Raw genomic sequence first — 17,654 nt, forward strand, 5'->3', positions numbered from 1 at the left:
TGTTTGCTTAGTTTGTTTTTAGATTCAGTTATTGATAGTTATGTATTTATTGCCATTTTAATGTTCATACTTTTGATCTTTTTTTCTTAAATAAGTCCCTTTAACATTTCATGTAATAATGGTTTGGAGATGATGAACTCCTTTAACTTGACCTTGTCTAGGAAGCACTTTATCTGCCCTTCAATTCTAAATTATAGCTTTGCTGGATAGAGTAATCTAGGTTGTAGGTCCTTACTTTCCATCACTTTGAATACTCCTTGCCAAAGTTTCTAGCCTGCAAAGTTTCTTTTGAGAAATCAGCTGACAGTCTTCTGGGAACTCCTTTGTAGGTAACTCTTTGCTTTTCTCTTGCTGCTTTTAAGATTCTCTCTTTATCTTTAACCTTTGACATTTTAATTATGATGTGTCTGGGAGTGGGCCTGTTTGCATCCATCTTGTTTGGAACTCTCTGTGCTTCCTGGGCTTGCATGTCTATTTCCTTCACCAAATTAAGGAAGTTATCTTTCATTATTTTTTCAAATAGACTTCCAATTTCTTGCTCTTTCTCTTCTCCTTCTGGCACCTCTATGGTGGGAATGTTGGAATACTTGAAGTTATCCCAGAAGCTGCTTACACTGTCCTTGGTATTTTGGATTCCTTTTTCTTTTCTTTTTTTTACAAAATAATATTTTATTGACTGTGTTGTTATAGTTGTCCCATATTTTTTCTACTCTTTATTCCGCTCTACCCTGTACCTCCCTCCCACCAGCATTCCCACACTTTAGTTCATGTCTGTGGGTTGTACATATAAGTTCTTTGGCTTCTCCATTTCATGTACTATTCTTAACCTCCCCCTGTCTATTTTGTACCTACCAATTATACTGCTTATTCCCTGTACCTTTCCCCCTATTCTGCCTCTGCCCCATCCCTGCTGATAACCATCCATGTGATCTCCATTTCTGTAATTCTGTTCCTATTCTAGTTGTTTGCTTAGTTTGTTTTTGTTCTTGTTTTTTTTTTCAGGTTCAGTTGTTGATAGTTATGAGTTTGTTGTCATTTTACTATTCATATTTTTGATTATCTTCTTTTTCTTAGATAAGTCCCTTTAACATTTCATGTAATAAGGACTTGATGATGATCAACTTCTTTAACTTGACCTTATCTGGGAAACATTTTATTTATCCTTCCATTCTAAATGATAGCTTTGCTGGATAGAGTAATCTTGGTTGTTGATCCTTGCATTTCACAAGTGTAGCTCTTTCTTGCCTGTAGGGTTTTTTTTATTTTTGTTTTTGTTTTTGTTTTTTTTGAGAAATCAGCTGATGGTCTTATGGTAACTCCTTTGTAGGTAACTGTCTCCTTTCCTCTTGCTTTTTTTAAGATTCTGTCCTTATCTTTAATCTTGGGTAGTGTAATTATAATGTGCCTTGGTGTGTTCCTCCTTGGGTTCAATTCCTTTGGGACCCTCTGAGCTTCCTGGACTTCCTGGAAGTCTGTTTCCTTTGCTAGATTTGGGGGATTCTCCTTCACTATTTTTTCAAATAAGTTTTCCATTTCTGGCTCTTCCTCTTCTTCTGGCAACCCTATGGTTGGGATGTTGGAATGTTTAAAGTTGTTCTGGAGGTTCCTAAGCCTCTTCTCATTTTTTTGAATTCTTATTTTTTGATTCTGTTCTGGTTGAATGTTTATTTCTTCCTTCTGGTCCAAATCATTGATTTGAGTCTTGGTTTCCTTCCCTTTATTGTTGGTTCCCTGTATATTTTTCTTTATTTCACTCTGCATAGCCTTCACTTTTTCCTCTATTTTGTGTCCATACTCAACCATTTCTGTGAGCATCCTGATTACCAGTTTTTTGAACTCTGCATGTAATAGGTTGGCTATCTCTTCATCACTTACTTCTATTTCTGGAGCTTTGATCTCTTCTTTCATTTGTGCCATGTTTTGTTTTGTTTTTTTTTTTTGTCTTAGAGTACCTGTTATGTTGTAAGGGGCCAAACCTTAGGTATTTTTCAGGGTGGGGCAACCCTCTTTGCTGTGTTTTGGTGCTTTATGTGGGGGAGGAGCCAGAGAGGGAACAGTGCTGCTAGTTTGGCTCTCAGCCGACTTTCGTTCACTTTCCCCACTACCCACAATCAAATTGGGTCCTTCTGGTGCTGATTCCTGGGTTGGAGGGTTTGCTATGTTTTAGGACCCCGTGGATCTCTCCAACAAACTCTCTTGTGAGGCTGGGAGTTTCTTCCACCACTGCAACCCCCACAGATTTTTATAGCCAGAGGTTTGATACTTCATTTCCTGCGCTGGAACCCTGAGTTGTGCAGTCTGTCTCACTTTCCCAGTTGTTCCTCCTGGTTTATCTGCACACAAATGTGGGACCACCTGGTCCTCCAGCCACTGCCTTGCAGTGTGTGCTCTCCACCCCGGCTGCCCATCTGGATGAAGGTTTCTTCTTTAAGTCCTTGGTTGTCGGACTTCCATATAATTTGACTTTCTGGAATTTCTGGCTATTTTTTGTTTTTAAATTTGTTGTTGTCCATTTGGTTGTGCAAGGAGACAAAGTGTATCCATTTGTACTTCTGTCCTGGCCAGAAGTCCTAATAAATGCTTCATATTCTTTGGAATGTGTCACAAGGACACTGCAGAAAACTAGTATGTATTAGCTTATAATTGCCTCTCTTGAATCAGCCAGAAGAGGTTGCTAGAAGATGTATACCAGTGAATTCTATTTTGTAAAGATGCATTCTTCAATGAGAGTGAAATTATCCACAATTTGCATTATTCATGCTTCCCTCCCCTTTTCCTTTCATCTCCAATTTCTTCCATCTAGACTAGTACTCTCAAACTTTAATGTGTGCATGAATCACTTGTTAAAATGCAGGTTCTGACAATAGATCTGTGGTGGGGCCTTAGATTCAGGATTTCTAACAAGCTTGTAAGTGATGTCAGTGCTGCTGGGTCACACTTTCAGTAGCGAGTGTTTAGTGTTTTTTTGGCATTAAAGTTATCCAATGGATATATCACTAGATAGCTTCCTGTTTTTCTCCTTTCTTGCTTGTGGTGGTGGTGGTAGACATGGTGTAAGTTTCAGTGTGCCTCAAAGTCACCTTTGGGTCAATAGGTACTACCACTTTCTCATTCTGTTCCTAGGGTCATTCTGTCATCAAAGGTTATTTTCCCCCTTAATAGCCTGTTTTTCCTAGCCCTAGGAAACCAGTAACCTGCTTTCTGTCTTTATGCTTTTACTTTCTCTGGACTTTTCATATAAATGGAATCATAGCATATGGTCTTTTTGTGACAAGATTCTTTCACTTAACATATTTTTAAGGCTCCTCCATGTTCTAGCACGTATCAGTACCTCATTCTTTTCTATTGCCAGATAATGTTTCATTATACAGATATATGCCACATTTTGTTTATCAGTTCATCTAGTTGGTGAACACAAGCATGTAAGTCTTTGTGTGGACATATGTATTTACATCTCAGATGAGTTAAATCATTGGGTCATATGGTAATTATGTTTAATTTTTTGAAGAATTGCTAAATTATTATACAACACACTATACCATTTTATTTTCTCACCAGTGAGGTATGCAGTTCCAATTTCTTCACATCCTTGCCAACTCTTATTATCTATCTTTTAACATAGCTGTCTTAATGGGTATGAAGTAGTATCTTATTGTTGTTCTACTTTTTAAAATATATATACACACAGTTTTATGGCATATTTTATTTTAATGTAACCAGAAACATAATGGTAAAAAAAAATGTAAGTACTTGAATCAAACATTATATTTCCCGTTCCTTCTTCTAGTTTGTAGACAGTCTTTGCAAATATGCTGTACTTATATAATAGGTATATTCCAAAAAATTTTTATGTAGAACTACATTTTTGTTCTGTTGAGCAAACTGTTTTAAAAAACATTATATTGAATACATTTATAACTCACAGTTAAACTAAAAATTATCTTATTTTCTTAGTTTAGTGTTCTTTATTATGACACATTTGTATAAATTTGTGCTTAATAAATGCCTTTAGTGCTCTTATAATTTAGAAACTTCTAATGAAATGCAAAATATCTTCATGGTGTGATCTTTTGTGTGGTACCCACCAAATTAAAACAGGTTGGGGAATAATGGAAAGGGCATAGAATTTATAACCAAAGATATAAAGCTGTGTTAGAATGGTAGCTCTGTCTCTTCTAAGGTTATTCCTTGGTTGGGGGGGACTGGTAATTTTGTTGACTTATCTAATTTTCAATTTTCTTATTTGTAAATAATGAAAATAGTAATTCATGGGGTTATTATAAGGATTAAATGAGAAAACACATCTGGAATCTTAATATGGTGCTAGACATGTGCTCAATATAAATGTAAATTTGCTCTTCCTCCTCTTGTTGCATTTCATAAGACTACACAAACTATTTTGATATCCCTAATGTAGATTTAAGATAGTATATTTAAGAGGACACAACACCCTGGCTGGCGTAGCACAGTGGATTGAGCGCAGGCTGGGAACCAAAGTGTCCCAGGTTCGATTCCCAGCCAGGGTACATTCCTGGGTTGCAGGCCAGAACCCCCAGCAACCGCACATTGATGTTTCTCTCTCTCTCTCTCTCTCTCTCTCTCTCTCTCTCTCCCTCCCTCTCTCCCTCTCCCTCTCCCTCTCCCTCCCTTCCCTCTCTAAAAATAAATAAATAAAATCTTAAAAAAAAAAGAGGACACAACACAACATTTAAGGTTATTATTCTAAAGACTATTAACAGGAAGTGAAATTATACAGTGGAATATATGTATATATTCCATTGCTTGTATGTGTACACAATACACATACACATGCATGCACACACAAATACACACTTAAAAATATTTCCAGTTTTGGGATAAAGGAGGCTCTTACCGAGTTTGGAAACTTAGATTCTAGAAAAGACATACCTGTTTGACTATATCAAAATTTTAAAGTGAGCATATACAAAATTAAGAAATAGATGTTTGAAAATATTTGCAAAATAGAGGATGAGACAAAGCATTTTGATAATAGCCCTGGCTGGTGTGTCTCAGTGGATTGAGCACCAGCCTGTGAACCAAAGGGTTGTCAGTTCGATTCCCAGTCAGGGCACATGACCAGGTTACAAGCCAGGTCCTCAGTGGGGGGGCACGTGAGAGGCAACCATACATTGATGTTTCTGTCCCTCTCTTTCTCCCTCCTTTCCCCTGTCTAAAAATAAATAAATAAAATCTTTTTAAAAAGTTTTGATAATAAAGTTGATCAGTAGGAGAGAAAATAAAAACAGTGAAATATGAGGCTAAAGAAAGTGAATAAGCAATCTCCACAGAATTGTGTGAATAAATGCTCACACTCACTAGTAGACAGGAAATGCAACTAAAGTAGCAATGAATATCACAACATCTGTCACACTGCAAAAATAATAGCTATTGCTGCCAGGGTAGGAGATAGGTGAATTGGTAGAGCCATTTCAAAATGTAAGCATACAATGTCTTTTAATATTCAAATAATACACCTTTTAACCCAATAAGACCATTCCTGATAATGAGAGAAAAGCACCTATAAATAAGGATATATATTCAAGTATGTTTACAACATTGTTATTTATAATGGCAAAAAAAAAGTCCTCAAAATGAATACTTTACTAAATCATAGCTAATCCACAGCATGGAGTAATTGGCAGCCATTTAGAAGAATGAGTTAAAGCTATAGCAATTGATTTTTAGGGATTTCCATTGGGTATTGTCGAATTGGGAAACTAAGAGGCAGAAAAGTCCATAAGTTGAAAATATTTGATAAAACATTAGGAATTCTCCTTGTATATTTATTTATATATGTGTAAATTGTTAAGCATGGACAATTTATGGATAAATACACATTTGTAAATATAGGTTATATTGCATAGTAAAGTGAACAAAGCAAAACATTAGAAAAAGTACTTGATATGAAAACATTTATACATCTTTTACATACATACACATGCAATGTGTATGTAAAAGAGGAAAATAGAGCAAATATACCTTTGTACATTTATTGTCACAGAAGGATGGTTATAACTTGTTTTCAAGGAAAAATTAACTATTTTACATATGGGACCTCTTTTATGATAAAAAAAAAAAGGTCCAACTGATAGAAAATATTCCAAATAATAAATATCTTGAAAGTTGATTTTAAGAAGTTGAATACTGATTGATTTTAGTTGTCTATAATTCAGCTTTGCTTTTTATTTTAGGAAGCTGCAGATGATGGACATAAAAACAACCTTCTTCCTCAGATTATTCAGTGTTTTGCGTGTCCAAATTGCTTCCTTCTTTTTAGCAGCAAGGATGAGTGTTTGAAGCATATGTCTGGAAAAAATCATTTCTATCAGCATTTTAAACTAGGTGGTATGTTCATACTCTGTTATCTGGAAAGTATTAAACTGCTTTAATTTTTGCAGATTTACCATACTTCTGAGATAATTTTTGAGGTTACTTATTCCTCACTTTAGTGTGAAAATCAGAAAGTGAACAATTAAAAATTTTTTTTAAAGATTCTCAGTATCTGTGCCTAAGAATAAGGCTTAACTTATTTTAAAGAACGAAGATAAACTTGGGGAGAAAACATCCATTCAGAATAATGTTTTAAAATATCCATGATATTTGGGAAATTGAGAGTTTTTCAGCATAATTTGTGCCTAAGGCTAGGAAGTGACTTTAGATTTGTATTACATGAATGACTATCTTCTACTTAGTCCAGCTGATGTTGAGGAAGGCAAAAGGGAGGGAATGTTGGTCACTCTCCTGTCTTTGCAAGTTACGGTTTATTTTGTCTTTCAGATGGCAAGGGAATACCATATCCAATATCATTTCCATCTTTTGCAAAGAAACTTTTGATTTCTCTGTGCAAAGATGTTCCATTTCAAGTTAAGTGTGTGGCCTGCCACCAGACACTGCGTTCCCACATGGAGCTCACTGCCCATTTCAGGTTTGTACAGGTCTAGTCTTGGGCAGGAAGGGAATCCTGCCTAATAAGCTCTTCACTGGTGGGATTCAACAAATGCTGTTCTATTCCATGTTTCTCTCCTTTTAAACTGAGAGAATTTGCCTGGATATAAATTAACCAAATTAGCATAATGAAAGAAATTAGAGGTGGTGAACAAGTAGATAAATGGATATTGCTATAAATGTAAAACAAGCTAATAGTTCTAAGTTCTGTGTGTAATTTTTCTCCGTGTGTTCTGTGAGTGTTTGTGTAGGGAAGGAGAGGGTTAAAATAGAGTCTTGGCTTTAAGTCAACCAGAATGGACCATAATATCATATACATGTGAAAGGTTAAATTTTAGTGAAAGGCCAAATTTATCAAATAATCAAGAGGATTTCAGTATGAATTTTTTTATCTAGTCAGTGGAAATTATCAAGCAATATATAAAGGGAAAACTGTATAATAAACCCCTATGTACCTTTCACGCAGCTTACTAAAGCTGCGTTATCAACACATGTGTTATCAATACATGGCCGTGGTGTTTGATTTATATTCTCACCCTTTGCCAATTTTGAAGCAAATCATGTCATCTTATCTGTAAATATTTTCATATGTATATATAAATGATGAGGACTCTTTAAAAAAATTAATAGCATTATCATACCTTACAAATTAATAGTTTTTAAATGTCATCAAATACCTAGTTAATTATCAAATTTCCCTGATTATCTCTTGAAATATTTTACATTTGGCTTTTGGAATCCTGATTCAAACATAGTCTGTTCTTTGCATTTAGATGCTTTGTCTCTTAGGTCTCCTTTTTTTCTGTTATTCCTTTAAAGTGCATTAAAAGTTTATCTACAGTTGAATTTGTTTAAACAGAACAGTTGTTTTCATAACCCTTCAGGTAAAATATCTCGATAAAACTGCAGAGTATAATTACTTTGTATATACTCAGTATAATTACTGAGGTTAACAGGTCCTGGTTCTGACTTGTATTTTATGAGTTCAAATCCCAGTTCTGCTTTTATTTCTATGAATTTTTTATTATGGAAATTTTTAACTGTATGAAATCAGTAGACTAATACAATGAATCTCCATTTACCCATCACTCAGCTTCAGTAATAATCATTACTGCCATTCTTGTTGTATTTATACATCTTGTTTTATTTATACCCCTTAAATTTTAAAATTCTTTGTCTTTGAGGTAGAATTTAAATTTGCTGACATGTACGAATGTTAACTTTTATGATTTTGACAAATGGCTACATCTATTTAACGCATACTTTTATCATAATATACCTCTCTGTGGAAAATTCCATGGGGTCCCTTCCCAATCTTTTTCTACCCTCTCATTCTTAGGCAGTCTTTGTTCTAATATTTCTTATACCTTACATTTGTTTTTTCCTCCTCGAGTTTTATGTAAATGGAATATACAGTATCATGTGTACTCTTTTGTGTTTGTTATAGTATCTGTGAGATTGATCCATATTGTTTAGTACATTGTTACTTTTTACTGGTGAGAAGTATTTTATTTTATGAATATAGCACACTTTGTTTATTTTCATGTGGATTTTTGAGTTATTAGCTATTGTGAATAAAGCTGCTATGTATATTTTTACAAGTCTTTTTTCTTTTTTCTTTATTGTTTATGCTGTTACAGTTCCTGCTTTTTATCCCTTTCCCCAATTCTACCAAACCCTACCCTATGTACAAGTCTTTTTATGAATATATGTTTCATTTCTCTTGGATGAATATCTAGGAGTAGAATTGATGGGTCAAAGAGTAGTTGTGTATTTAGTTTTATAAACTACTAAACGTTTTTTCAAAGTTTTACTAGTGTGTGTTTCTAGCAGCAAGGTGCAAAATTCTAGTTACTCTACAGCCTTGTCAAGGTTTGGTAATGCCAGTCTTTTTCATTTTAGCTATTTTGAGTGTCTCATTATGGTTTTAATCTGCATTTCCCTGTTGAATAATGATGTTAGGCATTTTGTCATGTACTTATGGGCCATTCATTTATTTTTGTGAAGTGTCTGTTTGAGTCTTTTGCCTACCTTAAACATTAGATTTGGAGTTGTAGTTTTTATATATTATATCTTTTGTCAGGTATAAGTACTGTGATTGTATTCTTTCCCAATCTCTCATACATACTCATATTATTAATTGTGTTTTTTGATGAGCAGAAGTTTTTAATCCCATTAAGTATAATTTATTGATTTTTTTTTTTATTTTGCTTTTGCTGTCCTGAGAAACCTTTGCTTATTCTTGCTTCAGGAATATATTTTTTAATTTACTTCATTGTTTTTAAAAGTTCAGCTTTTTAAAAGCTTTTGCATGTATTCCTATAATCTGTCTCTTAAAAATTTTTGTTGATCTTTAAGCAACCAGCATTTGATTTCACTGATGATTGATTCTCTGTTGTTTGCCCATTTTTTCACTTCGTTGATTTCTGTTTTTAAAGTTTGGGTTTCATTTGCTTATCTTTTACTAGCTTCTTAAGATAGAAGTTTAGATTGACTCTGGACCTTTTTTTATGTAAATATTTAAAGTTACAATCTGAATCCCTCAGATTTTTATAGTTTGGTTTTATTTTCATCAAGTTAAAAATATTTTACCTTTTCTCTTTTGATATTTTCTCTGACCCATAGATCTACTAGAAAGGTGTCATTTAATCTCTAAAAATTCAGGTATATAATTTCCAAATATTTAGAGATTTTTATTATTTCTTGTTTCCGATTTAATTCCACTATAACTAAAGATCATACTTTGTGTAGTTTTCCACTTTTAAAATATATTAAATAGATGGGATGATAGGGGGTCTCTTCTCTTTGGAGTTAAATAGTGAAAGGAAGACAGCTAAAGTAAAGTTCCATTTTTCCTTTCCCCAGAGAAGCTGATTTGTTTTGAGTTTATTTTTGGAATAGTATATGGTCTTTTAATTGAGGTTGATTTTTTAGTATAAAAGCACCTATGTACATGATGTAATTCTCACATAAAGTAAATCAGTTCTTAAGGAATAGGTAACAGGTTATTGAGAATGTTACCGTAGTATTCCTCCACACAATTTAATTATCATAGAGAAGTTAATAATTTGCTTGTCAGATAAGGTCCTGTATCATTTGATATTGTTTCTAGTTTTCTAAAGTTTTTCTGAAATTTTTTTTTGATCTCTTGATTCTAGTTTTACCCCTTTTTTATAAAGGATAGAAAGAGACAAGGATAGTTGTACCTTGAGATGATAGAATATTATATAGCTTGCATCTTTATTGAAAAATATCTCTTAGTGCTTATGTGTGTACAATGTGTATGTTATAATTTTTGCAATAAAAGCAGGGATACTGTATTTAGAAAATACTTATGAAAGAGTTTATTTTCTTATCCACTTTAGAGTTCGTTGTCGGAATGCTGGTCCTGTAGCTGTAGCTGAGAAAACCATTGCCCAGGTTGCAGAGAAATTCATATTAAGAGGTTATTGTCCAAATTGCAACCAAGTCTTTCTGGACGAAACCAGTACCCGAAATCACAAGCAGAATTTAGGACACAAAGTTCGAGTTATTAACTCAATGGAAGAGTCAGTCTTACTTTATTGCTACAGCAGTGAAGGAAACAAACCTCCTTCTGACTTGAATCTATTGCTAGATCAATCAAAATTTTCATCACTTAAGAGAACTATGTCTCTTCAAGAATCTAGCTCACAGGACTGCAATACCATTCCAAAGAAGAAGATGAATTTAGAATATAAAAGCCATGAAGGTATGTTTTGTGTCCAGAAAGAAAAGTCAGTTGCTAAAACCTGGTTTTGTGAATGCCATCAACGATTCCCAAGTGAAGATTTAGTGGAAAAGCATGTTTTCTCAGCAAATACAATGTGTTATAAATGTGTGGTCTGTGGAAAGGTGTGTGAAGATTCAGGGGTCATCCGTTTACATATGAGCCGGATTCATGGAGGGGCACATTTAAATAACTTTCTCTTCTGGTGTCGAACATGCAAAAAGGAGTTAACAAGGAAAGAAAGCATCATGACACATGTGACTGAATTTCATAGTGGTCACAGATATTTTTATGAGATGGATGAGGTAGAAAGTGAAACTGTGCCATCATCCTCTACAGCACTGGGGAATAATTTGACTGCTAAGAATCCTCCTTCAACTATTACTATTATTGATCATTCACCATCAAACAGTCCTCCAAGGGGTAAATGGCAATGCCGAATCTGTGAAGATATGTTTGATTCCCAAGAATGTGTAAAACAGCACTGCATGTCTTTAGCAAGTCACCAATTTCATAGATATAGCTGTGCCCATTGCAAAAAGACTTTTCACAAGGTAGAAACACTATACCGACATTGCCAAGATGAGCATAACAATGAGATAAGGGTTAAGTACTTTTGTGGGCTTTGTGATCTTACCTTTAATGTGGAAGAAGCATTTTTGAGTCATTATAAGGAGCACCACAGCATAGATTATGTGTTTGTATCAGAAAAAACTGAAGCTTCCATTAAAACTGAGAACGATTTTCCAGTACCAGAGACTGGTAACCTGTTAACCTGTGGCTGTCGTGAGAGTTACATCTGTAAAGTCAACAGAAAGGAAGATTATAGTAGATGTCTCCAAATCATGCTGGATAAAGGTAAATTGTGGTTTCGCTGCAGTTTGTGTTCAGTAACAGCACAGAATGTTGCTGACATGAACACTCATATCCATCAAGTGCATGGAGAAGAAAAGAGTGAGGAGCAGCAGCAGCAGTATGTAATCAAGTGTGGCACCTGCACCAAAACATTTCATGATCCTGAGAGTGCTCAGCAGCACTTCCATACAAAACATTGCTTTTTACAGAAACCCAATGTAGCTCATTTTGGATTTGAAAAAACAAGCCCGTACAAGTTTGCTGCCAGTGGCTCACGTACAGAGAGAAAACTGAAACAAGCATCAAGCTATCCCAAAAATTCAGACATGGAGAAAGGAGCAGAGAATGACCCCAGTTGTCAGAATATAGGTATGGCTTTACAACTGTAATGTCTGTGCAGATTTCTGTTTTAACGTGGAGACTTATATGTACTATAGCCATCAGTTTTGTGAAAGCTAATAATGATGCAGATTTAAAGCAAAAAAATATGATAGAATGATATGTTAGTTAATTACTGTAGCATATGCTTTATAGGGATTTATATTCCTACTACATTCAGCCAGCCATTTTCTAAATGTAAGGGGACAAAGTGTATATGTTATCTTTAAATAATATGTATTTTAGATAACATTTTCTTTTTTAAAAGGCATGGGAGTTTTGTGAGATGAAGGAAATTTACAGTGTTTTGGAAATTAAGATTTGAAAGTTATCCTGGACATATTATTATTTAGATTTTGGTTCATTCAAAAGACGATAAATCAACTAGAGTTCTTTTTGTTTCTATTTTGGCCTTATTCTATAAGTATGAGAAATCTTAAAGGTCACTTTAGGATTTGTATATTTTTGTTATGATTTTCTTGGAAGCAAATCTTTTACTTACAGTTAAAGTAGGAATTAGAAGTAGAATTACAAGTGGTAGCAAGAAACAAGGAAGAGAAATGAGTTAAGGGTCCCCTTATTTGAACTTACTCTGGATTTTCTTCTTGCATATGGTAAGATTAAGTAAGTCAGTCTAGAAGAGGGCAATGTTTATATTTTGTTTGGAAATACAATTTGTTTTGTTTAGAGTATAATGTAAGTATATATCCTTTTTAAAAATTTTATTGAATTTATTGGGGTGACATTGGTTAATAAAATTATATAGGTTTCAGGTGTACAATTCTCTAACATATCATCTGTATATTGCATTCTATGTTCACCTCCCTAAGTCAAGTCTCCTTCCATCACCATTTATTCTCCCTTTACCTTTATCAATCTCCCCCACCCCACTTTCCCTCTGGTAATCACCATACTGTTCTCTCTGTCCATGAGGGGTTTTTTTTTTCCTTTGTTTAATCCCTTCATTGTAAATAATTACCTTTTGGTAAGCTTTACCACATAGAGTAGAGACAATGAGGATAGGTGAAATTTTGGCTAATAAAATATTTTTATGAAATACTGACTTTTTATAAGCTGAGTCTCTATCACATGTAAATCTCAGCATCACCTTTAGTCATGGCATGTTTTATTTAAGAAATTATTAACTGACATACTACAAACCTATTTAACTATGCTCCAAAAAGTAAATCAGGGGTCACGCCATTTTGTTTTCTCATGCTTTTTTTCTATTGCTCTCCTGATTACTTTTTTAAAAAGATTTTATTTATTTATTTATTTATTTATTTATTTATTATTAGAGAGAGGGGACAGGAGGGAGATAGAAGGAGAGAAGCATCAATCATTGATTGGTTCTCTCTTGCAAGCTACCAACTGGGGATCTGGCCTACAACCCAGGCATGTGCCCTGACGGAGAATTGAACCAGTGACCTTTTGGTTCACAGGCCAGTGCTCAATCCACTGAGCCCACACACCTGGAGCCTGATTACTTTTTAGGAATTTGGGGTGGTCTGTATTTAGTAGAAGATGATTATATTATCTAAATTTACAATTAGTGAGAATTTAAAGAAAATATATAAGATGATGGGTAGCTTGGAAGTGGGAGAGAGATGCAGTAGTATTTTTGAAGGAGTCTATTAGATGGAGCAAAGCTATTCTAAAAATAATTTCACATTTCAAGGCTTGTATTGCTATCACTAGAAACTTCAAGGCTTTGTCAAGGTAGAAAAGTATGAAAGAAAGGTAGGCTAGGAAGAATGAGAGTTGCAGAATTGTGGAAGATGGAAGAACCTGAGAGAACCAAGAAAGATGTTTGTGGTGAAGGTACTGAAGTGCCACCAGTACCTATTATGCATCATTTTGTGGTAGCAGGGTTATAGGTTATCTCATTTCTGCTCTCTAAGATTTTTCATCACAGAGCTAGAGGGCTACTAATAAATTGGTCTAGATTAAGAAAAGCACACAAAATTCTGGTGGGGAGAATGTTCTTAGCAGGTAACCTCGAAATTTTATTTTGATGGATGATGGTGCAAGATTTTGGTTAGCCTTAAAACTTGTTCTTCTAGCCCTGGCTGGTGCAGGTCAGTGGATTGAGCACGGGCCTGTAAACCAAAGGGTTGCTGGTTCAAGTCCCAGTCAGGGCCTATGCCTGGGTTGTAGGTCAGGTCCCCGATAGGGGGCGTGTGAGAGGCAACCAACCACACATCGATGTTTCTCTCCCTTTCTTTCTCCTTCCATTCTCCTCTCTCTAAAAATAAATAAGTAAAATCTTTTAAAAAACTTATTTTAAAAATCTTGTTCTAGTATGTTAATTTTTTAAAATTTCTTTTATAAGTGATATTTTAAAAAACAGAGGAACAATGGCCTATATTTTTAGAAAGGATATATAATCATATTTCTGAAATATTTAGAATATTCCTATCTGATTTAAATCAGTACTGTATCATGTATAGGTTTGGACTTTACAAAAAGGTTTAGATAGAAATAACATACAAGACTAATGTTTTGCTTATTAGTTCTCTGATGTCTTTTAAACTTGAGAAATTAAAATGTTTTTGGCTAATTCTTACTGAATCCATGTTAATGTTTCTCTCTTCTTAGATGAAGTTGTTGAGCTTCCAGATTTGGATTACCTGCGAACCATGACTCATATAGTCTTTGTAGATTTTGATAACTGGTCAAACTTTTTTGGTCATCTACCAGGGCATCTTAACCAAGGAACATTTATTTGGGGCTTTCAAGGTATGGTTAATAATGAAAACATTTGAGACCCCACTCTTTGTTTTTTTCCTTCGAATATGGTTCATTTTAAAGGATGCCTCTTGAACCTTCGTGAATTGGAACATATGAACGTAATTGGAATGTTGTCACTTTGCACTTATAGTTACTCTGCTAGGATATTTTTCTCTTTGCATATCTCTGTAGAAAATGTTAGCTCTATTTGGTGATGCAAAGTTCGTGGATATATAAGTACAGATTGAAAAAGCCTTTATTTAATGCCTATAGTGTGCCAGGTACTATACTTGGTGTTAATACCTGCTTACCAATTTAAAAATATGAGGAAGTAGGCTGAGATGTTTATTTTTCCCAAAGTATAAAACTAATAAATAGCAGAGTTAGCTTTTGAACTTGGGTGTTGTGGCAACTGTGTTACTATGTTACTGCTCAAAAAATGTGTGACTTTATTTAAATCTGTTTACAAAGCATTGACCAAACCTTGCAGAAAGACTTTTTCAATTTATTAGATGCTCATTTAGTGTAATGAGCATCTAATATACTTCATGTTTGATAAGAAGTCGCACCTAAACAGGAGGATTGGACTTTAAGATAGAAATATACTGACCTGGATAAGTTAGCCAGTCCAACCTTTCACTAAGTCTAGCTTTGCTGATTGTCTGTCATGTCTCTCCACTGAACAACCATGACATATTTGTAAAAAACCACTAATGCTTACATTCATATAGAATGATACCATTCAATGATTTTTCACTCATTACTTTAGATTTCCTTAACATCCCTGTGAGTTTTCAGATGAATAGGCAGATTCAGGGAAGTTGGTCTACTTTCCCAAGGTTGTAAAGCAACAAGATGGTGATACCCACACTAGAACTAACTTCTTCTGCATTCTAATCTGGTACTTTCGCTCTAGAAGAATTTTTTTCTAGTGTTTTTCCTCAGTAAAATTTTCAGTTGTATCTAGCATTCTGTTCTTTTTCTCCTGTTTGATTATCATTTATGTCTTTTCTAAAAATAATAGGAGGAAACACCAATTGGAAGCCTCCACTCAACTGTAAGATCTATAATTACTTGAATAGGATTGGATGCTTCTTCCTTCACCCTCGTTGTAGTAAGAGAAAAGATGCTGCCGATTTTGCCATCTGTATGCATGTGAGTCATTGTTTTATTCAAGATCTAATGTGAATCTAGGACCCATTGTATTTTTCCCCCCACTTTAATCATAATGACATTGTAGACCATTCTGCAGCACTATATTTTTGTATAAAACCTTCTGCATCAGTTTCTGTTTATGACTACTGTGAGGGCAGGGGCCCAGGAGCTTAAATATTTACTGCTTTATCCCTAACTTCTAGCAGACTCTTAGCTATCATAGCAAATGCAACTGTTTACAGAATATATGATCAAGAGATGACACTACTTGAGATGTACTAAGACACTTTTACATTTTTAAATCTTTGGAATTGGGAGGCACCTTAACAATCACTGTTGGGCAGACAGGATTTGCCTTTGCTTCTGTCTCTGCCAGTCCACCTTAGAGAAACAACCAACCTGAGACCAAGTTTAAATTACATCATCTGCTGAAGGGTTTATATGTCACAATTAACAACATGAATGTGCACTGCAAACTTGTTGAGTGATGCTTATGTTTTAAATCACAAGAGATTTCTTTTTTCACCTATCCAGTGCCAAGAATAAGTGTGCAAATTACATTGCTTACCTTTTCTGTGATTGATTTATAGCGTATCAGCTTTAGGATGAGAGCTTCCTATTGGACTCCTTTTGTCTTTATTTTCTGTGTTTCTTTCTTAGTGACACATAAAATAGCTTATCTTTTAATCGATGGTATTTTATACTTGATTAGGTGTGATATATTTCAAGTGACACATAAAATAGCTTATCTTTTAATTGATGGCATTTTATACTTGATTAAATATGGTATATATCATTTATGAAGATCTTACTTTGGTGGGAACTAGGAAGCCAGCTAAATGTACCTTCCTACATGTGTTCATTCTGAAATAGATGTAACTTGATTTGAAACTCCAATGCTGATTTTCATCAACATATGCTATTTATTCCAACGTAGGCTGGCCGTCTAGATGAACAACTACCCAAGCAAATTCCTTTCACCATCCTCTCAGGAGATCAAGGTTTTCTGGAGCTAGAGAATCAATTTAAGAAGACTCAGAGGCCAGCACATATACTAAACCCTCACCACTTAGAGGGAGATATGATGTGTGCCTTGTTAAATAGCATATCTGATACCACCAAAGGTATGCCGCTGCAGTCACAGTGCAAACCACCCAAGAGGAGGAGACTTCACTGCTGAGAGAAATCAATAAACTGCTGTCCGCTTGTGAACTGTTGTCTACTCACTAAACTACATGCTTTGACACTTCTATCTTATTTATTTTTTCCTTATCTCACTTCCCTTCTTTAGTTTTTTAGAATAAGATGAATTCATAATTTTCTGGAACCTTTTTGATCTAAGAGAAAAATCTATATTAATGTATATAACATATTCATGGTATGAAATAATGTTAGTATGATTTTGCAAAGTGAAGAATTCAGATCTTCACTTTGTTTCTGAAATTTCAAATTTATCTTTAATTTTTCAGAAAACAAAGTTCTACAGGTGAATCTGGAAAGCAGTAAATAATAGTATCTCAATACCTGCCCCCTCCCAAGAAAAAGACCATTTGAGAGGTTGACAGTGACAAAATGAAGTCCTGAAAGATCTTTAGTTTCTTGGAAGGGACAGGTACTTCCTGTCCCATGGCTGCAATTTACAATCTCTTCCCTACCTTTCTGAGATTGTTCAAAGAAACAGTTCTGATGTCCAATTTCACTAACAAGTATTTTAAAAAGAAAGTAATTCTAGAGATTCAGAAAGATTATTTTTTTCTCACAATTTCTGAAATAAATGTGGGTAGAAGGGAATAAAATACTTTTTAAATATCCTAAAATTTGC

The 17,654-nt window shown here is 34.4% G+C and overlaps 1 protein-coding gene across 5 annotated transcripts in view; it reads left to right on the forward strand.

The window, feature by feature from the left end:
- The window catches only part of ZNF451 (zinc finger protein 451), a 91,501-nt gene that overhangs the window by 38,535 nt on the left and 35,312 nt on the right, over positions 1–17,654 (forward strand). For 3 of the 5 annotated variants that reach the window (XM_036024291.1, XM_028510261.2, XM_036024292.1), the window contains exons 8-13: positions 6,213–6,366; positions 6,799–6,946; positions 10,332–11,938; positions 14,546–14,686; positions 15,702–15,832; positions 16,770–16,956. In XM_036024291.1, the coding sequence (XP_035880184.1) occupies positions 6,213–6,366; positions 6,799–6,946; positions 10,332–11,938; positions 14,546–14,686; positions 15,702–15,832; positions 16,770–16,956 (2,368 nt within the window). The remainder of the gene's footprint in view (positions 1–6,212; positions 6,367–6,798; positions 6,947–10,331; positions 11,939–14,545; positions 14,687–15,701; positions 15,833–16,769; positions 16,957–17,654) is intronic. The other 2 variants (XM_036024294.1, XM_036024293.1) reach the window with 1 other exon arrangement.

Source organism: Phyllostomus discolor, chromosome 4, assembly GCF_004126475.2.
Source record: "Phyllostomus discolor isolate MPI-MPIP mPhyDis1 chromosome 4, mPhyDis1.pri.v3, whole genome shotgun sequence".
Taxonomy (NCBI): domain Eukaryota; kingdom Metazoa; phylum Chordata; class Mammalia; order Chiroptera; family Phyllostomidae; genus Phyllostomus; species Phyllostomus discolor.